This window comes from Geotrypetes seraphini, chromosome 9, assembly GCF_902459505.1.
Source record: "Geotrypetes seraphini chromosome 9, aGeoSer1.1, whole genome shotgun sequence".
In the NCBI taxonomy this organism is placed as follows: domain Eukaryota; kingdom Metazoa; phylum Chordata; class Amphibia; order Gymnophiona; family Dermophiidae; genus Geotrypetes; species Geotrypetes seraphini.
In genome coordinates this window covers 307,884-334,982 of record NC_047092.1, presented here as the reverse complement: position 1 = coordinate 334,982, position 27,099 = coordinate 307,884, and the positions used below count along the sequence as shown (strand labels likewise).

General features: G+C 46.4%; 1 protein-coding gene across 4 annotated transcripts in view; it reads right to left on the bottom strand.

Annotated features, from left to right (window-relative positions):
• Positions 1 to 27,099, bottom strand: part of CD36 (CD36 molecule) — a 131,201-nt gene that overhangs the window by 66,365 nt on the left and 37,737 nt on the right. For all 4 annotated transcript variants that reach the window (XM_033958736.1, XM_033958735.1, XM_033958737.1 and 1 more), the window contains 3 exons: positions 26,803 to 26,976; positions 10,571 to 10,662; positions 1,382 to 1,428 (listed from right to left, as the gene is read on the bottom strand). In XM_033958736.1, the coding sequence (XP_033814627.1) occupies positions 1,382 to 1,428; positions 10,571 to 10,662; positions 26,803 to 26,976 (313 nt within the window). The remainder of the gene's footprint in view (positions 1 to 1,381; positions 1,429 to 10,570; positions 10,663 to 26,802; positions 26,977 to 27,099) is intronic.

Below are 27,099 nucleotides of genomic sequence, written 5' to 3'. Positions count from 1 at the left end.
GACTATCCTAGGCAGGACTTAAGACGCAGAGAGTTAGACCTGTTTTAGTTGCGTATAAGGTCCACAAAGGTGCCCAAGCTAACAAGAAGACCACTGGAGGGTTTAAGGCATGACTCCCCCTTACTCCTCCAGTGGTAATGACCCCCTCCTACCACCCAAAGAGGGAAAAAAACCCAGTAATCTTCCCATCAGCTGATCGCAGCAAGGGAATCCCCATCAGTAGAGCCAGTTTCAGTGCAGTCCTGCTAGCTCAGCTGATCGTCGATTCCCCAGCCAGGATGACTCGGCAGGGAGAAAAAAAAATTTGTCTCTCCCTCCCTTACACCCACTGATCTCCTACACCCCTCTCCCCCATCTCTGAACACCCCCCCTGACATCCTCCATCTCTGGGCCCCCCCCTGACAACCTCCCAACATCCCAGGAACCCCCCCACACACACAACATCCCCGACACCCCGTACATTCCGCTGACAGGAGGGAAGCCCACTCCCTTCTGCCTATAGGGCTGTATGCTCAGAATGATGCATTGGGAGGGGTAAGGCCCATCATTATGAGCATGCAACCCTATAGGCAAGAAGGAGTGGGCTTCTCTACTGCCAATTTGTCAGTGGAAGGTACGGTGGTGGTAGGGAATGTCAGGGGGGGTTCAGGGATGTTGGGAGGGATGTCGGGGGGGATGGAGATGTTGGGGGACATTGGCGGGATATCAGAAGTCTGGAGATGTTGGGGTGATGTCAGGGGAGGGGTGTAGGGGATCAGTGGGTTTGAGGGAGGGAGAGACATAAATTTTTTTCTCCCTGCTGATTCAGCTGATCCTGGCAGGGGAATCCACGCATAGCTGAGCCGGCAGGACTTTATTAAAAGTGGCTCAGCTGATGGGGATTCCCCTATCATGATCAGCTGATGGCCTTTCAGACAAGGTGGTTGGGTATGTCTAAAAAACTTACTTTTGTGTGTTTTTCATGTGGACATTTTTAGATTTGAGAATAGCTAAAAAAAGATAGATGTACTAAGGACCAAAATGTCTACATAGGTCATTCTCAAAAATAAAATATAGATGTCTGGCAGTTTTGAGAATGGAAATTTTCTCTACTGGCTTTCTGGACTTTTTCCAAAACATCCAAATTAGACCAAGTTTATTAAGAATTTGTTATACCACCTTATTCTATATTTCTCAGAAATTTAAACTGTCCTTTCCATCTTTAAAAGGAATAAAATCTATTGGTAATATTTCTTGATCTTTCTCATATACTTTTACAATGATTTGGAATGGGATTCCCTCTTGAGTTAGAACTTTTCTCTCCTTTTTTAGTTACTTCTGTGCTGGATTTTAGAAGAAAGCAATAAGAAATGTTTCAGATGAAAATAATTTTTAAATTTACCTGTCCCATTTATCATGTTACAGTTTCCTTTCCAGAATGAGAGATTTCTAAACAAAAAAAAACCACCAAATATAGTCACTCATGTTTTGTAATTTTGCCAGTCTGTAAAACATTAATTTCTATATAATAACAAATGTGCTTTGATGTTTGAAGAGTTATGCAGTTGGTGTAAATTCCAGTTGAAACACTATTAGTGTGAACGGACTGTGCTATAACAGACAATACACATAAAAAGCTATGTGTTAACAAGAGACAGGATAAGAAACAAGTCTGGGGCCAACTCCAAAGTTATTCAGAGAGTGAAAAAATTCAGCCATTTTCTAGACAACTTACACATATAAGTTTGGCCAATAAAAATACAGTCGTGATGCAGTTGCTGAATAGATGAATAAATTGCCAACACTAGTGCTTTACTTCATCCTGGGGTAGATTCTCAAAACTTTAACTTGCTCACTAAACTGGTTCCAGCTAGTTTAGCATGCATGTATTTACATAGTAACATAGTAGATGACAGCAGATAAAGACCCGAATGGTCCATCCAGTCTGCCCAACCTGATTCAATTTAATTTTTTTCTTCTTAGCTATTTCTGGGCAAGAATCCAAAGCTCTACCCAGTACTGTGCTTGGGTTCCAACTGCCGAAATCTCTGTTCAGACTTACTCCAGCCCATCTACACCCTCCCAGCCACTGAAGCCCTCCCCAGCCCATCCTCCACCACACGGCCATATACAGACACAGACCGTGCAAGTCTGTCCAGTACTGGCCTTAGTTCAATATTTAATATTATTTTCTGATTCTAAATCCTCTGTGTTCATCCCACGCTTCTTTGAACTCAGTCACAGTTTTACTCTCCACCACCTCTCTCGGGAGCGCATTCCAGGCATCCACTACCCTCTCCGTAAAGTAGAATTATCTAACATTGCCCCTGAATCTACCATCCCTCAACCTCAAATTATGTCCACTGATTTTACCATTTTCCTTTCTCTGGAAAAGATTTTGTTCTACGTTAATACCCTTCAAGTATTTGAACGTCTGAATCATATCTCCCCTGTCTCTCCTTTCCTCTAGGGTATACATATTCAGGGCTTCCAGTCTCTCCTCATACGTCTTCTGGCGCAAGCCTCCTATCATTTTCGTTGCCCTCCTCTGGACCGCCTCAAGTCTTCTTACGTCCTTTGCCAGATATGGTCTCCAAAACTGAACACAATACTCGGGGCCTTACCAATGACCTATACAGGGGCATCAACACCTTCTTCCTTCTACTGACTACGCCTCTCTTTATACAGCCCAGTATCCTTCTGGCAGCAGCCACTGTCTTGTCACACTGTTTTTTCGCCTTTAGATCTTTGGACACTATCACCCCAAGGTCCCTCTCCCCGTCCGTGCATATCAGCTTCTCTCCTCCCAGCATATGCGGTTCCTTCCTATTATTAATCCCCAAATGCATAACTCTGCATTTCTTTGCATTGAATTTTAGTTGCCAGGCATAAGACCATTCCTCTAACTTTTGCAGATCCTTTTTCATATTTTCTACTCCCTCTTCGGTGTCTACTCTGTTACAAATCTTGGTATCATCTGCAAAAAGGCACACTTTTCCTTCTAACCCTTTAGCAATATCACTCACAAACATATTGAACAGGATTGGCCCCAGCACCAAACCCTGAGGGACTCCACTACTCACCTTTTCTTCCTCCGAGCGACTTCCATTAACCACCACCCTCTGGCATTTGTCCGACAGCCAGTTTCTAACCCAGTTCACCACTTTGAGTCCTAACTTCAGCCCTTCAAGTTTGTTCAACAGCCTCCTATGAGGAACTGTATCAAAAGCTTTGTTGAAATCTAAGTAAATTACATCTAGCATATGTCCTCGATCCAGCTCTCTGGTCACCCAATCAAAAAATTCAATCAGGTTCGTTTGGCACGATTTACCTTTTAGCAGCGGATTATCCAAAATGATTTACCGAGGTCTTTTCTGAGTTTTCTAGCACTCTCCAGTTCAGACATGCAAATGTAGTACAACAAGGTCATTAATATTAAAATGATCACGCCAAGCGATTCTCTATAATCGTCAAGTGATTCTCTAATCTCATTGTGCCACATTTGTGGCCAAAATTTGCCGACAGGTCTGAGCTGTCGTTGCCTTACTTTCTGATCAGTGCCTGAGCGCCGATTGGCTCAGCCACTGATAGAAAAGTAAGGTTTGACATCTCAGGAACCCCCTCCCCCCCCTCCCCCCCTCTCTCTTCCATATGGCATCTGTCCTCTTTCTTTGTCCATTCCATAAACTGTCTACCCTCTCCCCTTTCCATTCAGACTTTTACCCCTCTCTCCTTTTTACATGATTCATTCCAGCTTCACCCCTCTGTCCATTTTTCTTTCTCTGTCTCCCTCTCTTCCCATTCTCTGGCATGTCTCTCCTCTCCTTTTCTTCCTTCCTCATCCCATCTATCCTTATGCCATGGTTAGGTATCTCTGTCTCATTCCCTTCTATCTCTCCCTCCCTTTTTCCTCTCTCAATGGTTTGGCATCTCTCTCCTCTTTTTTCCTCCTCCCAGGTCTGGTACCTCAATCTTCCCTTCCCTTTCTTTCTCTCTTCCACCTCACCCTATGGTCTGGCATGTTTGTCTCTTTCCCTCCCTTTCCCCCATAGTTGCATCTCTGTCTCCTTCCCTTCCATATCTCCTCCCACCTCCCACCCCTACCCTCATTACTGGTATCTCTCTCCTCTCCATCCCTCCCCTCTTTCTGATGTCTGGCATCTCTCTTCACCCTTCTCTTCCCTTTTCTTTACTTCCCTGCCCTTACCCCATAGTCTGGCATCCCTGTCTCCTTTCATCTCTTCCTCCCTTCTTCTTTCCCTTTCCATGCTCTGACATCTTTTTCCTCTGCTTCCCTTCCCTCCCTCCCCGTGGTCTGGCATCTCTTTCTCCTCACTCTTCCCTTTTCTTTTCTGTTCCAGCCCCCACCCCATGGTCTTATATCTCTGTATCCTTCCTTTCCATCTCTCTTCTCTGCTTCCTTTTCCTCCTTTCCCCATGGTCTGGCATCTCTCTCTCCTCTCCCTTCCCTTGTGGTTCTTCTTCCTTCCTTCCTAACTCCCTTCCAATTTGGTGGCTTTCTCCTTTACCCCTCCCTCCCTCCCTACAACCAAATGTGACATTTCTCATACCTCTCTCTCTCTCTCTCTTCCATTTGTAAGCTGCAGGCCACTAGCAGTGTTAATGAGCTGAACACGCTGCCTATAGTGGAGCCAGAAACTTTCGCTCTGTTTCAATTTCCTGTCCCCACAGAGGCAGGACATTGCAGCAGAGAGAAAGCTTCTGGGGCCACCGAAGCAGCATGTTCAGCTCATTAATGCTGCCAGTAGCTCAAAGTGTGCAGGCTACAGCATGGAGAGACTGGACTCACTCTGATCCCCATCCAGTGCTAGAGAATAGATTTCTATGCCAGGTTCACTGATAACAGAATGAAATGGATGTGTGGTTCACTAAGCCCTTGGGAATGGCGGAAGCAGCTAAGAGGTGTTCTCGCTGCAGGGGGGGGTGAAAGCGCCACGAAGGTAAGGAGCAGGAAGGGAGAAAGGGAGGAAAGGTTGGGTGGAGAGGAACAGACGCTGAAGGGACATGGGGAAGACAGAGTGGGGAGAAGACGCTGAAGGGACATGGGGAAGACAGAGTGGGGAGAAGACGCTGAAAGGATATGGGGAAGACAGAGTGGGGAAGAGGACACTGAAAGGACATGGGGAAGACAGTGGGGAGAAGATGCTGAAAGGACATGGGGAAGACAGTGGGGAGAAGATGCTGAAAGGACATGGGGAAGACAGAGTGGGGAGGAGGACGCTGAAAGGACATGGGGAAGACAGTGGGGAGAAGACGCTGAAAGGACATGGGGAAGACAGAGTGGGGAGGAGGATGCTGAAAGGACATGGGGAAGACAGAGTGGGGAGGAGGACGCTGAAAGGACATGGGGAAGACAGTGGGGAGAAGATGCTGAAAGGACATGGGGAAGACAGAGTGGGGAGAAGGACGCTGAAAGGACATGGGGAAGACAGAGTGGGGAGAAGACGCTGAAGAGAAATGGGGACAGAGAGTGGGGAGAAGATTCTGAAGGGAAATGGGAAAGAGAGAGTGGGGAGAAGACGCTAAAAGGATATGGGGAAGACAGTGGGGAGAAGATGCTGAAGAGAAATGGGGAACAGAGAGTGGGGTGAAGATTCTGAAGGGAAATGGGGAAGAGAGAGTGGGGAGAAGACACTGAAGGGAAATGGGGAAGAGAGAGTGGGGAGAAGACACTGAAGGGAAATGGGGAAGAGAGAGTGGGGAGTAGATGCTGACAGGGAAGAAGACTGAGATGCCAGACTATGGGGGAAGCGGAGGGAAGAAGATGGGTGCCAGACCAATTTGGAGTGGGGGGGGAGAAAGGGAAAGGCACAGTAACAGAGCAAATGGAAGACACAGAGAGAAGAGAGAGAGTGGATGGAAGGAATTGAATGAGAAGATGAGGAAAGCAGAAACCAGACATCAAAGGTAGAAAAAAATTATATTTCTTTTTATTTTTTGCTATTGGATAAAGTAGTATATTAGTTGTGTTGATAAAAATTTATAAACAAAGCCCTGCCAGTTGAACATCTCTTTCTCCAGTTCAGCAGCCAGAACTTTGATTTTAAGGAAGGAATAAGCTAAATATTGCAGTACTGAGGCTTGTATGGATGCTGCGGGGATGGTGACGGGGCAGTGAATGGGATGGCAGTGACGGTGATAAGGCGGTGAAGGGAATGGCGGTGACGGGACAGTGGGCCGGGGACGGGGCAGTGATGGGGACAGATTTTTTCCCAGTGTCATTCTCTATTCCAGAGCTCCCTGTCCTTAACTGCCTCTGGCAGCCCATTGAGTCATATATTGTTTCTCCTGCCTCTATTCTCTTGGTCATCAACTCAATCTAGGAGAGCTTGTAGCTGTTTCTCCATGGTCGTGACCTTTGTATTCAGGGCCCCGGTCAGATCTTCCTGCTGGGAAATTCTCTCCTCTGCCTGCTGTATGCGGACTGTGTGGCCAGCAATGCTGTCCTTCAGCTCATCCAGCACCACCTGCACCTTTGAGAGTTTGTCATCCAGGACATCAGCGAGGGTGCGTGTAATTTCTTTGATGGCGGCATCCTGGAGCTGAACCACCAGTAGGCACTGGTTTGCTACAGCGGTATGAGGCTTGGCGGGCCACAGTGTTTTCACAGGCATACCACCCCACCAGGAAGAAGGAGCCACTTGCAGCCTTGCTCCAAAGAGGCAGGAGAGCTTCCACTACTAGCGTTTGGGTGACTTTGTACCCTGGCAAACCAACTAAACGGGATATAAAATGCTGATATAATTGCCAATGCAAGGGAAGGAGGCACCAGGTGTCTGTTCAGATTGTTGCCATCACGTGACACCCCTACCCTGATGAATTACAGATTTAAAAAGAGATCAGTTTTGTGCTAGTCCAGTAAGGTCTTCCAGTGTGATCCCCATGATTGTTTTCAACATGTCCAGCCATCTGATTGCAGGTATACTTGTGCAGAAAGTTTTGTTAGACCACATGTGTCAAACACAAGGCCCACAGGCCAAATCCAGCCCGCCTGGCCTTTTTATGTGGCCCGCAGCAATGCTCTTGAACTTCCCCTTCTCACAGCCCAATGTATCCTCCCTCCCGTGCCGGTCCGACGTCGCAACCACGCCGGAAAGTTTGCCAGCTTTGGCAGCAATTCAGGAGTTGTCCATGGCTCCCCCTCCTGCCTTCCATCTGCTGCTGTCCACCTGGGTGGAAACAGGAAGTTTCGTGGCACTGAAGACAGACCACGAAAAGCAGGAGGGGGAGCCATGTATAACACTGCCGAATCACTGAGGCCGGCAGACTCCTCGGCTTGGCGGCTACATCAGACCAGTACCAGAGGGAAAAACACACCGGGCTGTGAGGAGAGAGGGACCGGTGCTGGAGGGATTGGCATGCTGGGCTGTGAAGAGAGTGAGATGAAGGGAGAGAGGTTGGACCTGGGGTAGTGTGGAGAAAGAGGGGAAAAGATATTTGAAGGGAGAACTGTTGGGAAGAGAAAGGGAGAAATGGTGGACCTGGGGGGAGGGAGGGAGGAAGGCAGACAGGGGGAGATGGGATGGGGGGCAGTTGGGAAGAGAAAGGAGAGAAGTTGGATCTGGAGATGGAGAATTGATAGGTAGCTGAAAATTTAAAAAGGAGAAGGATGAGAAAGAGGGTGAGATTTGAGTGGACAGAGGAAGAAAAGAAAAAAGGAGAAAAGTTGAAAGGGAAAAATCAATATGTTGGAGATAGGGACTGAAGTAAGAGAGAAGAGGAGAAAAAAAATGGACAGCAGACACTGGAAAGAAAATTAGAAGATAGACAAAACCAGAAAGAGAAACTGGGACTGAAATCAAAATGACCAGACAACAAATAATTTTATTTTCTATTTTCTGATTACAAAATGTCAGATTTGAATTGTGTATCCTGCCAGAGCTGGTGTTAGACAGCAAGTGTGAACTAGGACCTAAAAAAGAAGAAAAGTCTTTTTTACTTATTATGTAGCTGGAGAGGTTGCATCCCTATACTTCTACTAAGACTAACCCCCTCCTTTGCTGGCATGTAGCGTGGGTTTTGATGGCAGCAGCAATTGATCCGACGCTCACAGAAGTCTTGTAAGCGTCGGAGCAGCCGCCGGCGGTGCTGGGACCCATGCTGTGCATCAGCAAAGGAGGAGGCAAGTATCTTAATAAAAGATTTGGCCCATGACTTAGTCTGTGTTTTAGATTTCGGCCCCTTATGTGATTTGAGTTTGACACCCCTGTGATAGACCTTTCTGAGCTTGCCAAATTCTGGGTCAATTCCATCAGCTGTGATGTCACCATGTGTGTGCCCATGGAGAAGTGGAGATGCTGGGGGGGGGAGAGGAGGCAAGAGAGGCAGAATTGATAGACATGAGGTGGAGGGGATTGGGGAGGGAGGAAGGGAGAGATGCTGCAAAGGGGTGGAGAGGAGCCAGAAAGGGATCAATTTTGTGAATGGGGATGGGGATGAGGATAGGTATGGGGGGAGGGTGAAGAAAGGGAGAAAATGTTGGATATGGGCCTGGAGTGGAAAAAGAGATGGTGCATGGATGAGAGGGAGGGAGTGATACATAGATGGTGGAGATTGGAAGAAATGGGAATGGTGGTACTATGTGGGAGGGGTAGGAGGAAGTTACAAAGAAATTAATGAAAGAATAGTGATTACAGAAGGTAGAAATACGGTAATAGGGAGTAGATTAAAGAAGAAAAGGAATAGAGGGCTGGGAAAGGAGAGCAATATGGAATAGGAGAGAGTAAATGAAAATGTAATAGGTAACTGAAAAATAAAAAGGAGGAGAATGATGAGAAATAGGGTGGAATTGGAGTTGACAGAGGCAGAAAAGAAAAACAAAAGAGGAAAGAGCTCAAAAGGAGCAATAGTTATGTCAGACACAGGTATGGTGAGGGAATAGAGAGGAAAGAGAAGAAAAGAGAAATGAGAGCAGCCGCTTGAAAAAGCAGAAAAGAGAACTGGAAAAAAAGTCTAGACAACAAAGGTAGAAAAAACATTTTATTTTGGAAGGTTTTAAATGGAATATGGTATGTTAGCTTTGGGAAGTGTGCATAGCAAATGTCTGTATTATGTTCATGGAAAGGAAATTAAAATATGGAATCTATAAATCTCAAAGAAACTCTAGTTAAGCATGTGTTGGGTACAATACCACTTGTTTCCCTCACCCTGGATGCCAGTGAATCAACTAAAAGAACTTTTTTAAAGAGGGGAAAAAGGCCTCAGAAGCACCAGAGCTATGAGAGAGAACTAGGCGTTCTCATTGGCTCTCCCCCATGCTTCTATCATTGGCCAAAAAACCTCTTTAAATAGCAAACATTTCAAAGTTCAGATACACTGATAAATATCTCAGCAATTTAAATATCTATAAAGACGTGAAAAGCAAGCATAGCTTATCTTTGAAAGTTTGATGCTCCACTGAGCACTGCTTACTTCTCCGTATCTCTGTAGTCTTTGTGCAGACTAAACTTATAGCGGGAATCTATCCCTGCTCAGCCGACAATGGCCAACGTTTCACGATTTAGATAATCATTTCATCAGGTCTCTAAAGTGGCAAAAATGCTTGTAGTCTTATAAACGGATCTTTCATAGCTCCGGTGACTTCTGAGGCCTTTTTCCTCTCTTAAGAAAGTTCTTTTAGCTGATTCACTGGCATCCATGGTGAGGAAAACAATTGGTATAGTACCCAGCATATGCTTAACTGGAGTTTTTGTAAGGTCAATAGAAAAGAAATGCATCTCTGTTTTTATTTTTTTGTGTTGCAGTACCTGTTTAGGGTTCTCAGTTCATTTTTGGCTAAATATTTATATTTCTAATTTGTGATCCCTTGCTCTATATTTGGTAAGGGTCTGTCGGACTGATAGCAATGGCAGGTTGGTAAATTGGAGAGAGGAGAGGAGCCCTCCCTTATTTTCTGACCTTGGCCTTAACATCCAAAGATGGTCAGAACTCCCTTCTACCAAGCTCTGCAGTTGGCAACAGCCCGATAACTAAGCATGGAGGACTGTTGGCATCATAACACATCAACAGCCTTAAGATCATTTTTGTTATGATATCATTCTCTTTCCACAGTATTCAGGGATCCGCTGTGCTTATCCCAAAATAGAAAACATAGTTAATTGCAAAAGTGGTGATGTGCTCCTATCCTTGGCTGCCCCTCCCTCCTTCCACATTCCACTTCTCTTTTGTCTACAAATTGAGCCCATTATTACATGGTACACTAATTTCAGTGTGCTCAAAAGGATGTTACAAGGCACATTAAGTCTCATTGCATAGATCCAACCTTTACCATAGCAAGCCCTAAGTGCGTAAAAGGTGATTTTATAGAGCAAGCTAGGCAAATGCAAACAGAGAAGGTGGAATGAAAGCTGTCCTATCCCACACATTGTTTTCTTGCATGGAAGGTTTATGTCATGTTTGAGGCAATGAAGGACTGTATAGTTCAATAGTTTAAAACAATGTGATATTCCACCCTTCATAATACTGTATATCAGAATGAATTGCAAGAAAATATACTCAAGCACAATTTTATAAGAGAAGAGAAAAAAGAAACAGAATTCAGTTCATCTCTGAAACATCAACTAATACTTACTCAGCGCCTTTGTAATACTTAATTATTGCAGTTTTAGATATATCATCTTTCCCAGTAAAAATAGTATAAAGTCCATCAGCCGTGCCATTATACTGTGAAAAGAATAAAAAACGTTTTTGATTTGAACTAAAAGCAGTACATCAAATGGAGTACAATTAAAATCCCCCCCACCCCCTTTTATGAAGCCATGTTAAGGCTTTTAATCGCCGGCAACTGCAATGAAAGCTCCGATGCTCACAGAATAGGAGCTTTTACCACAGTGGCTGGTGATTTAAAAAAACCCTAATGTGGCTTGATTAAAGGGGGGGAGGTAAGTTTTTCTACTCAGGCAAAGCACTATTGTTTAATTTCCAATAGACAAAGAATGAGAAAATGCTAAACATTATATTACTAAGATGAAACAAAGATCAAAATCTTAGATTGCAGTATAGCAAGATTTACAATGTTTTGGCTGTCACTTGCCTCAGGTGTCTTACCCATGCAACCAAGATTCTTACATTAGAAATAATCAACCTTTGATTCAATTACAAATTAAGAACATAGCACCATTCCCTTATACAACACTTCAAAACTGGATTTCTACCTCAGTACTGGCAGCAGTACACTGGATACAGCTTACAGCAAGGCTCGAGATCTACTGGCAGGCCAGGTTTTCTGGATATCCACAATGAATATGCATGAGAGGTTTGCCTGCACTGCTTTCTTGGTATGCAAATCTCTCTCATGCATGTTCATTGTGGATATCCAGAAAACCTGGCCTGCCAGTAGATCTCGAAGACCAGACTTGGGCAGCCCTGGCTTACAGCATCTCATTCACAAACTTCAAGGATACAGCTCATACCCAGGAGAGTTTGATTCGAAAAGCAATGAAACTGCTTAAGGACCTGTGTGCATTTGAGGTGAAGTATAAAACTGGCCATAAGGAGTTGCCTGGGATCTTCCTTCCTACCTTCCCATAAGGGGAGTCTATGTAGCTTTACAGTAGGAAAAGTGTTGGACAACCTGCAGTGGGTCTCCTACTATAGAGAGCAGGAAAAGCCCAGGAGTGGGGCATGCTCTTATAAATACTGTACACTACCTTGGGTGAATCTCATTGTGGATGCCCCACTCTCCTTCAAAGCTGAGCCCTGCCATGGAATGCAGCCCACAGATGTGTGACTAAAGGTGTGAGCCCCTTTGGAGCCAACTGAAGGGACTACAGAAGATATCTACCCAATAATGATCTCAGGTACTATGTTTATCGTTTCTTTATTACATCCAGTGGCGTACCTAGGGGGGGGGGGGGGGGGGCGGGCCGCCCCGGGTACCAGCCCTGAGGGGGTGTTCCCGGCCTTGCCGCTCAGTCCCCCCCCACGCCCGAAGGACCGCTCGCCCCACTGACCTTCCAGCACACCTATGAAGCAGCCCGCAGCAGGATTGCGACGTCAGCAATCCCTCAGCTGCTTGGGCGCTGCTTCCTGCGCCGCGGTCCCGCCCCTCCTCTGACGTCAGAGGAGGGGGCGGGACCGCGGCGCAGGAAGCAGCGCCCAAGCAGCTGAGGGATTGCTGACGTCGCAATCCTGCTGCGGGCTGCTTCATAGGTGTGCTGGAAGGTCAGTGGGGCGAGCGGTCCTTCGGGCGTGGGGGGGGGGGGCAGTAGCTTAAGGTAGCCCGGCGCAGGAAGCAGCTCCTAAGCAGCGCAAAGATAGCTGACGTCGCGATCCTGCTGCGGCTGCTTCATAGGTAGTGCAGGGAGGCCAGGGGGGCGAATGGTCCTTCGGGGTGGGTCGGGGCATCAGGCCTTCAGGGTGGGGCGGGCGGGCGGGCAGGCAGACTTTCAAGGGGGAGGGGGGTGACAGGCAGGCAGGCAGGCCTTCAAGGGGGGGTGCAGACCTTCAAGGGGGGGCAGGCCTTCAAGGGGGGGACAGGCAGGCAGGCCTTCAAGGGGGGGACAGGCCTACAAGGGAGTGGGACAGGCCTTCAAGGGGGTGCAGGCCTTTGGGGGGGTGCCAACCTTCAAGGGGGGGTGCAGGCCTTCAAGGGGGGGACAGGCCTTCAAGGGGGGACAAGCAGGCAGGCCTTCAAGGGGGGGACAGGCCTACAAGGGGGTGGGACAGGCCTTCAAGGGGGTGCAGGCCTTTGGGGGGGTGCCAACCTTCAAGGGGGGGTGCAGGCCTTCAAGGGGGGGGACAGGCCTTCAAGGGGGGACAAGCAGGCAGGCCTTCAAGGGGGGGACAGGCCTACAAGGGGGTGGGACAGGCCTTCAAGGGGGTGCAGGCCTTTGGGGGGGGGGCCAACCTTCAAGGGGGGGTGCAGGCCTTTAAGGGGGGGTCAGGCCTTCAAGGGGGGGGGACAGGCCTTCGGGGGTGCAGGCCTTCGGGGTGGGTGCAGGCATTCGGGGTGGGTGCAGGCCTTCGGGATGGGTGCAGGCCTTCAGGGGGGGACAGACCTTCGGGTGGGGGGTACAATCCTTCGGGGAGGGTGCAGGCCTTCAGGGGTGGGGTTTAGGCGTTCAGAGGGGGACAGACCTTCGGGTGGGAGGTAAAGTCCTTCGGGGGGTGCAGGTCTTCAGGGGTGGGGTGTAGCCCTTCTGAGGGGGGACAGACCTTCGGGGGAGGGGGGTCCTGGTGTAAAAGTACACAGAGGGAGAGAGGGAAGGGGGGGTTCAAAGATATGTGCATATGCCAGACTTTGGGGGTTAGAAATAATGGGTCTAAAAACAGAGGAGTGGGAGAGAGATGGTGCATAATGGGATTTAGGGAGGGAAGGAACAGAAAGGGAGAGAACTTGGAAACAGGGGATGGTGTGGAGGGGGGATAGAGATACTGGATAGGAGGATAGTTGGGAACAGAAAGGGAGAGATGGTGGATCCTGGGGTGGTGGGGAGTTGAGAAAAGGTGAATCTGTGGATGGAGACAAAAAAAAGGAAAGATGCCAGATCTCCGGGAGAGGGAAGGGAAACGGAAGGGGAGAACAGAGATGGCAGACGGATGGTTAGCACGGAGAAAGGAGACCCTGGCAAGCAAGACAACAAGAGCCTGGGACCAACAAGATTTGAATATTGATCAGAGAACAAAAGGTAGAAAAAATAATTTTATTTTCTGTTTTGTGATTACAATATGTTAGATTTGAAAAGTGTACATGAGACAGCTTGAAAAGGGAACTTTTCTATTTTTGTGAATGGCAAGGCTGAGTTCAGTTAAAATATATGCTTTATAAGAAAATATAATAATGTGTTTTATAAAGTTTATAAGCATTGCTGGCAGGTGAGGTGAGGTGAGGTGAGGTGTTCCTAGTGTTGGTGGTAGCATGTCAGTGTGTTGAGAGGAAGAGGTAGTCTGGGAAATTCTGCTGAGCAAACTCTGGGCCCATTTCCACCCCCAGTTAGTCCACTCCACTCAACTGGTTCACACACTGAGTGGGTCTTTGGGTGTTATTTCTGGGTAGTTGTTTTAGAATCTCTTCCAGTGGTTTGTCAGTATCTCCTTCTGGTCCAAGGAAGGAAACTTTGTCAACCTTAGCATTGACCTTCAGAATATGTTTGTAACAGCGCTGCTTGTGTGGCATTAGGCTATGTAGTGATCGAAAGAAAAAAACAGACCTTTGCACATTTTTGCACTATATGGTGGGTGTATGAGGAGATTCATTTCCTGCACAGTTAAGTCCATGTGAAGTTACCTTGTGCTGTATTTGACATCTAGCAAGGTCTCTGTTTGGAAGGAAAGATCTAAGCTTAAAAATGAAGTGGCCAGAAGTTATGTTAAAAGTAGATAGCGTAGCTGGTTTTAAGAAAGGTTTGGACAAATTCCTGGAGGAAAAGTCCATTGTCTGTTATTAAGACATGGGGGAAGTGTCTGCTTGCCCTGGTTCGGTAGCATGGAATGTTGCTACTCTTTGGGTTTTGACCAGGTATTAGTATCCTGGATTGGCTACCATGAGAATGGGCTACTGGGCATGATGGACCATTGGTGTGACCCAGTTAGGCTATTCTTATGTTATGTTCTCATCTGTAGGGGCCTTTGTTTTCACTTCTTATTTTAATGTATTTTTTTCCTGGGAACTTATCAGTGTTTTTTTTATAATGGGAACAAAAATGGAAGAGAATTAATGTGTGTGGAATGGGGGGGTAACTAATTTCTTCAGCTAAATAATTCAATCCACTTCAAACAGACATAGGAGAACTTGTGCACCATTCACACACCCTCCAACCAAAAACGTCAAAAGAAAAAAACTGTTCGACAACCTCCTAGCCATTCGAGCTGCAACACTTGACCCCCAACTCTACAACCTATTGACCTCGACCACAAACTACAAAACCTTAAAAAAAGAAATAAAAACCCTTCTATTAAAAAAACACATAAAACCAAACTAACATAATCAGAACTGTCCCAAGCATCACCTGCAACTACTCCATATGTACTTCTGATGTCATGACAATTCAGACATAATTTATGTTATGTTATGTTTGGAATAATGGTTACATAAATGAGGTTCAATAAAAGAAAATTTTCTGTGGGAGCATTTGTTGGAACTTCTGTTATCCTGATTTCTTCTATCTGTGGGCTTTCTTTAGCTAACCTACTTATCTGGGGCTTTCCACTTCTGCAGCTGCCCTTTTCACGGTCCACTTTGCGCTTGCACTCTCTGGGGAGGGGGGGTTGGGTCTGGGCTTGGTGGGGTAGGTGTGTCTGGTAGTTTTGTCTGGGTGGTGGCTGGGTGTTTCTTGGGTGCTTGTTGTGCGGATTGGTGTGTCTGGTGAGCGGTCTGGGTGTTGTTGCTTGTGGGGGTTTTTTTCATTATAAAATATGGCTGAGGGCAGTGGCGTACCTAGGGGGGGGGCGGGGGGGGCGGGCCGCCCCGGGTACCAGCCCTAAGGGGGTGTTCCCGGCCTTGCCGTTCAGTCCCCCGCCACCCCCGAAGGACCGCTCGCCCCCCTGGCCTCCCCGCACCACCTATGAACAGCCGCAGCAGGATCGCGAAGTCAGCGTCAGCATCCCTGCGCTGCTTCCTACGACGCGATCCCGCCCCTCCTCTGACGTCAGAGGAGGGGCGGGACCGTGGCGCAGGAAGCAGCAGGGATCGCTGACGCTGACTTCGCGATCCTGCTGCGGCTGTTCATAGGTGGTGCGGGGAGGCCAGGGGGGCGAGCGGTCCTTCGGGGGTGGCGGGGGACTGAACGGCAAGGCCGGGAACACCCCCTTAGGGCTGGTACCCGACGCTGACTTCGCGATCCTGCTGCGGCTGTTCATAGGTGGTGCGGGGAGGCCAGGGGGGCGAGCGGTCCTTCGGGGTGGGTCGGGGCATCAGGCCTTCAGGGTGGGGCGGGCGGGCAGGCAAGCAGGCTTTCAAGGGGGAGGGGGTGACAGGCAGGCAGGCAGGCCTTCAAGGGGGGACAGGCCTTCGGGGGGGGGGTGCAGACATTCAAGGGGTGCAGGCCTTCAAGGGGGGCAGGCAGGCCTTCAGGGGGGTGCAGACCTTCGGGGGGGGGTGTAGGCCTTTGGGGGGGTGCAGACCTTCAAGGGGGTGCAGGCCTTCAAGGGGGGAAAGGCAGGCAGGCCTTCAAGGGGGGGACAGGCCTACAAGGGGGGGGACAGGCCTACAAGGGGGGGGACAGGCCTTCAAGGGGGGGTGCAGGCCTTCAAGGGGGGAAAGGCAGGCAGGCCTTCAAGGGGGGGACAGGCCTACAAGGGGGGGGGGACAGGCCTACAAGGGGGGGGACAGGCCTACAAGGGGGGGGGACAGGCCTTCAAGGGGGGGTGCAGGCCTTCAAGGGGGGGTGCAGGCCTTCAAGGGGGGTGCAGGCCTTCAAGGGGGGAAAGGCAGGCAGGCCTTCAAGGGGGGGACAGGCCTACAAGGGGGGGGACAGGCCTTCAAGGGGGGGTGCAGGCCTTCAAGGGGGGGTGCAGGCCTTCAAGGGGGGTGCAGGCCTTCAAGGGGGAGACAGGCCTTCAAGGGGGGGAAAGGCAGGCAGGCAGGCCTTAAAGGGGGGACAGGCCTACAAGGGGGTGGGACAGGCCTTCAAGGGGGGGACAGGCCTTCGGGGGGGTGCAGACCTTCAAGGGAGTGCAGGCCTTCGGGGGGGGGGGGTGCAGTCCTTCAGGGGTGGGGTTTAGGCCTTCAGAGGGGGACAGACCTTCGGGTGGGAGGTAAAGTCCTTCGGGGGGTGCAGGTCTTCAGGGGTGGGGTGTAGCCCTTCGGAGGGGGGACAGACCTTCGGGGGAGGGGGGTCCTGGTGTAAAAGTACACAGAGGGAGAGAGGGAAGGGGGGGTTCAAAGATACATGCATATGCCAGACTTTGGGGGTTAGAAATAATGGGTCTAAAAACAGAGGAGTGGGAGAGAGATGGTGCATAATGGGATTTAGGGAGGGAAGGAACAGAAAGGGAGAGAACTTGGAAACAGGGGATGGTGTGGAGGGGGGATAGAGATACTGGATAGGAGGATAGTTGGGAACAGAAAGGGAGAGATGGTGGATCCTGGGGTGGTGGGGAGTTGAGAAAAGGTGAATCTGTGGATGGAGACAAAAAAAAGGAAAGATGCCAGATCTCCGGGAGAGGGAAGGGAAACGGAAGGGGAGAACAGAGATGGCAGACGGATGGTTAGCACGGAGAAAGGAGACCCTGGCAAGCAAGACAACAAGAGCCTGGGACCAACAAGATTTGAATATTGATCAGAGAACAAAAGGTAGAAAAAATAATTTTATTTTCTGTTTTGTGATTACAATATGTTAGATTTGAAAAGTGTACATGAGACAGCTTGAAATGGGAACTTTTCTATTTTTGTGAATGGCAAGGCTGAGTTCAGTTAAAATATATGCTTTATAAGAAAATATAATAATGTGTTTTATAAAGTTTATAAGCATTGCTGGCATACTCGGTGAGGTGTTCCTAGTGTTGGTGGTGGTGGTAGCATGTCAGTGTGTTGAGAGGAAGAGGTAGTCTGGGAAATTCTGCTGAGCAAACTCTGGGCCCATTTCCACCCCCAGTTAGTCCACTCCACTCAACTGGTTCACACACTGAGTGGGTCTTTGGGTGTTATTTCTGGGTAGTTGTTTTAGAATCTCTTCCAGTGGTTTGTCAGTATCTCCTTCTGGTCCAAGGAAGGAAACTTTGTCAACCTTAGCATTGACCTTCAGAATATGTTTGTAACAGCGCTGCTTGTGTGGCATTAGGCTATGTAGTGATCGAAAGAAAAAAACAGACCTTTGCACATTTTTGCACTATATGGTGGGTGTATGAGGAGATTCATTTCCTGCACAGTTAAGTCCATTTTTTCTACTGAATAATAGTATAGGTACAATGAAAGTAAATAGCAAAAATGTTTGAGTAGATAATTAAGGAAATCTTTTTCATATTGCTTGCTTATGGACTGGGAAAAAAGACTGTTCAAGCAAATGTCTCCAGAACTGCTTTAATGGAAAAATGTGATTTTTTTTTTTTTAAGTACTTTGTGAAATTTATTGTTGTTGTGAAATTTATTGTTATACTTTGTTTAAACTTAAAAAGCGGTGTCATTAACAGTGAATCTAATCGAAAAATCGATTCAACAGGGTGAATCGGATCGAATGAAATATTTTTCTCTGAATCGGGCAGCACTATTGGCTACCATGAGAATGGGCTACTGGGCATGATGGACCATTGGTGTGACCCAGTTAGGCTATTCTTATGTTATGTTCTCATCTGTAGGGGCCTTTGTTTTCACTTCTTATTTTAATGTATTTTTTTCCTGGGAACTTATCAGTGTTTTTTTATAATGGGAACAAAAATGGAAGAGAATTAATGTGTGTGGAATGGGGGGGGGTAACTAATTTCTTCAGCTAAATAATTCAATCCACTTCAAACAGACATAGGAGAACTCACGCACCATTCACACACCCTCCAACCAAAAACGTCAAAAGAAAAAAACTGTTCGACAACCTCCTAGCCATTCGAGCTGCAACACTTGACCCCCAACTCTACAACCTATTGACCTCGACCACAAACTACAAAACCTTAAAAAAAGAAATAAAAACCCTTCTATTAAAAAAACACATAAAACCAAACTAACATAATCAGAACTGTCCCAAGCATCACCTGCAACTACTCCATATGTACTTCTGATGTCATGACAATTCAGACATAATTTATGTTATGTTATGTTTGGAATAATGGTTACATAAATGAGGTTCAATAAAAGAAAATTTTCTGTGGGAGCATTTGTTGGAACTTCTGTTATCCTGATTTCTTCTATCTGTGGGCTTTCTTTAGCTAACCTACTTATCTGGGGCTTTCCACTTCTGCAGCTGCCCTTTTCACGGTCCACTTTGCGCTTGCACTCTCTGGGGAGGGGGGGTTGGGTCTGGGCTTGGTGGGGTAGGTGTGTCTGGTAGTTTTGTCTGGGTGGTGGCTGGGTGTTTCTTGGGTGCTTGTTGTGCGGATTGGTGTGTCTGGTGAGCGGTCTGGGTGTTGTTGCTTGTGGGGGTTTTTTTCATTATAAAATATGGCTGAGGGTCTAGTCCGGCTTATTATTCTTGTGGGTTCTGGGGTGGGATTTGTTTGCTTGCCCCAAGTTTTGGCCTTTTGTTGTGTATTGCTATGCCTCTCATTGGCAATTTTCTCTTGGGAGAGGCTTGTTCATGCTTGTTGTTGCTGTTACTCTCATTCTGTGTTCTTTTTGATAATGTATAAGTTTCTGTACAGACCATGGTTGCTTGTCTGGACCTTTTGCCATTCTCAATAAAAATACTTTGAAAAAAAAAAAAAAAAAAAAAAATTTTCACTGCCTGTTTCTATTCTGACCATTTATTCCATTTCATGGTTATTGCAAAAAAAAAAAAAAAAAAATTTTACATGAGGGGGGGGGGGGTGTCAAAAAATGATGGGCCCCGGGTGCCACATACCCTAGGTACGCCACTGATTACATCATTGGCAAAAGGAAAGGGGTAACGAAGACCATCTCCCAGGTTAAAGAAAAGAAAATTCAAGGCCCTGTGGACAAATTTGCTTTGACATCAGGTTCAGTGGAGCTTTCTGATAAAATATTAAATTCAGCTTTTGAAGTAATAAGCCCTGAGGTTCCCTCCCTAAGTCCATATAATCAGTCACTGGCAAAGAAAACCCCAATACTATTTTGGATTTACCCTCAGCTCCTTCTAGTCCCATGATTGGTGTAGATATGGCTGAGGGAGAGACTTTCTAACATATTGAATCCGATTTAGCCCTCTCAAGAGGAGTCCATTTCAATGCTGTTCTTCCAGAATCTTCTGATGGAGGCTTTTATGTGGTTGAAAGTTCCCCCAAAACTTCTTTAATTTAATTTTTAATATTTATATACCACTTATAGCCTGAGTGGTTTACATTCATAAGAACATAAGAATAGCCTTACTGGGTTAGACCCATGGTCCATCAAGCCCAGTAGCCCGTTCTCATGGTGGCCAATCCAGGTCACTAGTACCTGGCCAAAACCCAAGGTGTAGCAATATTCCATGCTACCTATCCAGGGCATGCAGTGGCTTCCCCCATGTCTTTATCAATAACAGACTATAGACTTTCCTCCAGGAACTTGTCCAAACCTTTCTTAAAACCAGCTACGCTATCCGCTCTTACCATATCCTGTGGCAACGCGTTCCAGAGCTTAACTATTCTCTGAGTGAAAAACTTTTCCTCTTATTGGTTTTAAAAGAATTTCCCTGTAACTTCATCGAGTGTCCCCTAGTCTTTGTAATTTTTGATAGTGAAAAATCGATCCACTTGTACCCGTTCTACTCCACTCAGGATTTTGTAGACTTCAGTCATATCTCCTCTCAGCTGTCTCATTTCCAAGCTGAAGAGCCCTAACCATTTTAGTCTTTCCTCATATGAGAGGAGTTCCATCCTCTTTACCATCTTGGTCGCTCATCTTTGAACCTTTCTAGCACCACTATATCTTTCTTGAGATAAGGAGATCAGAACTGAACGCAATACTTCAGATAAGGTCGCACCAAGGAGTGATACAGGGGCATTATGACATTCTTAGTCTTGTTAACCATCCCTTTTTAATAATTCCCAGCATCCTGTTTGCTTTTTTGGCCGCCGCCACACATTGGGCAGAAGGTTTCATCGTATTGTCTACAATGATACCCAGATCCTTTTCTTGGGCACTAACCCCCAAGAAGGACCCTAGCATCCAGTAACTGTGATTCAGGTTATTCTTCCTAATGTGCATCACTTTGCATTTGTCCACATTAAATTTCATCTGCCATTTGGATGCGCAGTCTTCCAATTTCCTAAGGCCCGCCTACAATTTTTCACAATCAGCATGCGTTTCAACAACTTTAAACAGTTTAGTGTCATCTGCAAATTTAATCACCTCACTTGTCATTCCAATTTCCAGATCATTTATAAATAAGTTAAATAGCACCGGTCCCAGTACAAACCCCTGCGGAACTCCACTGATTATTCTCCTCCATTGAGAAAAATGACCATTTAACCCTACCCTCTGAACTTTGCCACCTATCCCATGACACTTCAATTTTCTCAGGAGCCTCTCGTGAAGAACTTTATCAAAAGCTTTCTGAATGATTCAATTTTCCCATAATAAGATATTGGATAAGAGGGGTGTGGGTGGGTTTATTTTATTCATATCATAATATAAACAATTCATCATTATATCTTGTCATATTGTATGCAATTTTCAAAGGAAGGGGAGGGGTGGGTTTATAATTAGAGTAATAGTTGGTATACTTATTAAGTATGTTATGCTTTTTCAATAATATAATACAGTATTATATAATAATATGTTGTATTTACAATGATCTATGAAGGATTATCAAGTGTGTACTCAATGAAATTGTATAAATTTATGATACACTTGTTGTTAAATGAAAAATGAATAAAAAACTAAAACAAAAGCTTTCTGAAAATCTAGATATATTATATCAACCGGCTCACCTTTATCCACACCTTCAAGAAGTCAAGCAAATTTGTGAGGCAAAATCTCCCTCGGCTGAACCCATGCTGACTCTGTCTCATTAAATCATGTTTGTCTACATCAGAGAGAAGACTTCCGGTTCAGGCGCAAGACGCCCATAGGAGCCGCTGTCTGTGGCTTTGTGCACTGCAGCAGTGAAGAAGAAGGAGCCGGCCCGAAGATAACATTGTCTCGGGCCTGATGCACGTGCCGGCCCTGCGGACCAGTGGTTGAAGAACACTGATCTAATGTACCTGGGGCAATGGGGAATTAAGTGACTTGCTCAGGGTCACAAGGAGCAGTGTGGGATCTGAATACACAACCTGAGGGTGCTGAGGCTGTAGATCCAACCACTACACCCAATTTTCTTTTCAGGAAGGGGGTGTATGGGGGCTGTTGGAATTTCAATGGTACCCCCTAGAGAGGTTTCATATGGTGAAATTTGGTGATTAGTTTCTAAGATGGCAGGAACTTTTGTCTACATGTTTATCCCAACTTTGTACTTTCACTGGAAAGGCAGTCGCTAAAGTGTCTATATAGAGATTGAGATCAAAAAGCATAGTGGCCATCTGAATGAACACACTGAGAAAATAAAATCTTTGGAGGAAGTTAATGCTTCATTAGTTAAAGGGAATGATTTATTAGAAGCTAGATTAGAGAAGATGAAGGCTAATAAAATTTAAGTTTTTTGAATTTTCCATATAATATGATTTCCCCAAATCAGTTGTTGAAATAGTAAATGGATTGAGATTTGATCTTTTGATTCCTCATCCCTCCCAGATTTTTCTAAAGCAGGAAGCCCGAAGTCATAATGCCATTGTACAGAACCATGGTGAGACCTCATCTGGAATACTGTGTACAATTCTGGAGGCCACATTACCGTAAAGATGTGCTCAGAATTGAATCGGTTCAACGAATGGCCACCAGGAGGATCTCGGGGCTCAAGGGTCTCTCGTACAAAGAGAGACTAAACAAACTACAGCTCTACACTCTGGAAGAATGTAGAGAGAGGGGAGACATGATTGAGACATTTAAATACATCACAGGACGTATCGAGGTGGAAGATGATATCTTCTGTCTCAGGGGACCCTCGGCCACTAGAGGGCATCCACTCAAACTCAGGGGCGGGAAATTTCATGGCGACATCAGGATGTATTTCTTCACAGAAAGGGTGGTTGACCGTTGGAATAAGCTTCCAGCGCAGGTGATCGAGGCCAGCAGCGTGCTGGACTTTAAGAATAAATGGAATACCTATGTGGGATCCCTACGAGGGTCGAACTGAAACATTGGTCACTAGGTATAGACTTAAGAGGAAGGGTCAGTAGGGTGGGCAGACTTGATGGGCTATAGCCCTTTTCTGCCGTCATCTTTCTATGTTTCTATACATTCCTACTTCTATTAAGAATATTTCTGATGGAGGGATAGAAGAGGTTTGGAAGTGGATCTGACCACAATGCTGGAAACATCAATTCAAGAAGCTATACTAAGGGCAAACTTTGGGAATAGTGATGACAGAAATAAAGTGTTGATAAATTTCTTAATATAAGAAGAGCCAATAGTCTGGGTCAGACCAATAGTCCATCTAACCCAGTAGCCTGACCTCATGGTGGCCAATTCAGGTCACTAGTACCTGGCAAAAAACCAAACAGTAGCAACATTCCATGCTATTGATCCAGGGCAAGAAGTGGTTTCCTCACTATATACAGTATATATATGCCTATGAAGTTCTTTCTCTTTCCAGTATGTTTTCTTCAGTCATTGTACTTGCAGCATCGGGGATCTGAGGCTTTTCCTCCTGTACTATTGAGGTAGATGAAATACAGAAAAGCACGACTAACACATATTTAGATTCAGTATAAAAAAATTTGTGAGTTATCAATCTACAAGAGAGATATTTTTTACAAGAAGTGGTTTCCCCCATGTCTGTCTCAATAACAGACTATTGACTTTTTCTCCAAGAAACTGTCCAAACCTTTCTTAAAACCAGCTTCATTAACCATTGTTACCACAATCTCTGTCAACACGTTCTAGAGCATAACTATTCTCTGAGTGCAAAAATATTTCCTCTGTAACTTCATCGAGTGTCCCCTAGTCTTTTTGATGAAGTAAAAAATCTATTACTCTGCCTTAACCACACAAGCCTCAAACACTTATAATTTTAAAGTGTTTGAGGCTTGTGCAGATGAGGACAGAGCTTGCAATGATGGGACTGGGATAGAGAGATCCTGCGGGAACAGGGAAAATCTGTACCTGTGTCATTCTGGGACCTTTGTTGGCCACTATTGGAAACAGGATAGTGGGCTTGATGGACCTTCAGTCTGTCCCAGTATGGCAATCCCTATGTTTTTATGTTCTTACATCTTGCTTGCCTAGGAACAGGAAGAAAGGACTTATAGTGTGTGGAGAGTCTGCACAGGAGTGAAAGAGAAGGCGCAGAAATGGAGGCTGGGATGCAAAGTACTGAGAGCATCTGACAAGGAGGAAAAGAAGGGCTTCTTGAAGTCCCTGGAAATTGAAAGTTACTTATAAAGGAGCAGAGAGGGTGCAAAACATATCCAGAGGAGCAGATTTGAGGCAGAGAGATGCATGAGAGACTGTAAACCAAAAGAGATCAAGGACTCTCATAACTTCTTGGATTCTTATTGTCATCACCTTTTTGTTTTTGCAGGGTTTTATCCCTTATTGTTTTCATTGTCCTACTTTTGTGGGTTTAATAAATGGGTATTTTTCTTCTAAACTTTATCGGCCCCCTTTCTTTACTTTCTACTGTGGATTGTATGTGGCTTTTCAGAAACTATACAAAGAATATACAGCCAGGCTAAAGCGACTCTGATTTTTGGCCATAGACACAAATGAAGTAACACCTGCACCAGGGGTCATCCTCAGCCCCTACCAGTCAGGGTCCTGATCACATATACATGGTGGCATCACAAGGCAGCTATCATGTTATATCCATGCTGAACTGATATTCTAAACATTTACAGGACAATTGTATAAACTGAGTGACATAAAGCGGCAGCTTAAAACTGTGCCCAAGCTGTTATGGAATACTAGTGCAAAACCACATCAGCGTATCAAAGAGTAGGTCAATGACTGGCACAACCGGATGCACTTACATTTGCCATGCAACACAAACAACAGATGGTATTCTGTAAGTTGCACGTGTTTCTTGGTGACATGCACCCCTCCCCCAACAGTTGCATGCTAAGCAATATAGGTGCATTGTTCATAACAAAATACCTAGCACTTAGGGCCAGGTTCAATAAATGGTGCCCAAAGTTAGACGCTGATAAGATCTATGAAGACTGCTTTAGTTCTAAGTGACCTTTACAGAATAGCACTAAGCATGGATTCCCCCGTCCAGCTGTCAGACCAAGGACTTTCACCTGCTGAAACCTGGACAACTAATGGCAGGTAGGCATAGAAATGTCCCTGTTCTAGAACACTGCTCCAAAATTTTGAGAACACCCCAGTCCACCATGCAAGACAATGTAGGTATGCAGGAGCATATTTGATAAACGATGTCCTGAGTGTAGGCAGCAGTATGCGTCCTACCGCTGTCTACCCAACCAATCTGGATGCACGTTTTCTAAAAAAAAACAATCTGAGGCAGGCCTCCTACACTTTAGGCATCTGTCACAGGTCAGGGAGGCACCACGGGACACTTAAGCTAGCCCAAGGTTGAGTGTGGTTTCCCCTACAAGTGGCCTTAGGTGAGCTTAAGCGGCCCTAAGCGATAGGCACCTGAAATGTAGGCCATTGAAATGCTGGCCTACATTTCAAATAGATGCAGCCACTAAACTGAAGGAAACCTCACTGTCACAATCAGCTGAACGGCCGTTGCAGGGATCCCCCAAACCCCACCGCAAGTCGGCTGGCAGAAGGGATGCCTCCTCCCTCCCGCCGCCACCCCCGAACCTCCCCACACTGTCTGCAGAAGGAAGAATAACCACTCCCTCCTGCCGCCACTTCCAAAACAATCCCCAGCGGGAAGGATGCCCAATCCCTCCTGCTAGCACTTCCCTAATATCCCCTGCAGAAGGGAAGCCCAGTCCCTTCTGATGGCACCCCCGCAACATCCCTTGCAGCAGGAGGAATGCCCACTCCCTTCTGCCATAAACACACCCCCACCCTGAAGATCACTGGCAGGAGGGATTCTCACTCCCTCCAGCTGGAACCCCCCTCAAAGATCACCGGCAGGAGAGATGCCCAGGACCTCCTGCCGGAACCTCTCTGAAGACATGCCCTCCCCTCCCACACACACACACCCCTGGATCCCCCTTACCTATTTCTCACAGGCTGGACAGAAGGATGCTTACTCCCTCCAGCCAGTAGGCTTGCCTCCACTTCCCAGTGCTTCCTGGGATGCACAGAGGAGTGGCCTAAGGCCCTGATTGGCCCAGGAACCTAAGGCCCCACCCATAGGAAGGGCCTTAGGCACCTGGGCCAACCAGAATCTTAGACCTCCCTCCCAGTGTATTCTGGGATGCCCACTCCCTCCATGGGAGGTACTTTTGATATCTGGCCAAATATTCTTAGGCCCCTCTCAGTGCATCCCAGAATGCACTGAGAAGGAGGCCTAAGACTCTGGTTGGTCTAGGTTCCTAAGGCCCCTCCTATAAGTTGCCAAGTGGGGGATGTTTCGGAGGGGGGGAGGTTCTGGCAGTAGGGAGTGGGCACCCCTCCTGCCTATTGTAGTTGGGTGGATGGTGTTTTGGAAGGGTGTATTTACTGGCAGGAGGAATTGGGCGTCCCTCCTGCCAGGGGTTGCTTTGGGGGAGGGAATGCTTTGGGGAGGGGGGGCATTTCTACCTGCCACCTGACTTCACCAGGGAGGGGGGGATTTAGGGGTTCCCTGCCACTGCAGTTGCCACTGAGCTGATTCTGGCAGGAAGATCCCTTGCCATGATTAGTTCAGTGGCAACGCGATTCTAGAAGCCGGTTAGAGAATCGGGGTGGTTAGGCAGGATTAGATGGAGTCTGGCATCTGTTCATTAGGACTCCAATATGCAATTTTCAAAAGCCACTGAAGTGACTGCTGAGACCGGGCATCCTATACAGAACAGTGCCTAGGTAGATCCCAGTGTAAAGCCTAATTTGTGCCAATTAACATAAGTAATTGATTGTTAACAACTTACAGACCTGGGATTTACACCCAATTTGTGTACTCACATTTGGGTGTCCTTTATAGAATGTAAGTGATAGTGTGTAAGTGCCAATTACTGGCCCAATTACACATTATTGGTAGATAAATTTAGGCCTTTCACATTATTTCTCAACCTTTCCTCCAATTTGCTCAGCTCTCTTCTTTTCTCATATTTGCTTACCGGATAAAGCACGCCAGTTTTTGTGCCGAGTGCTGGAAGGTTGATCAAAGCTAGCAGTGGATCTGTATAGCCCCATAACATCTCTCTCACAGTCCTCTTCTGAAACAGTGAAGAATTTGATTTCTTGATTAACGAATTTAGAATGGTCCATATCGGAAAGAGGGAAGGAGCACTCTGCAAACCAGAGGTTAGAAAGGTGTTCTGTTTAAAACACTAGCAATTAAATTCTTATTTGTGTTGTACATACATACTGTAAAATCCAATTGACTCCTGCTTTCAAAACATCAGAAGCCAGCA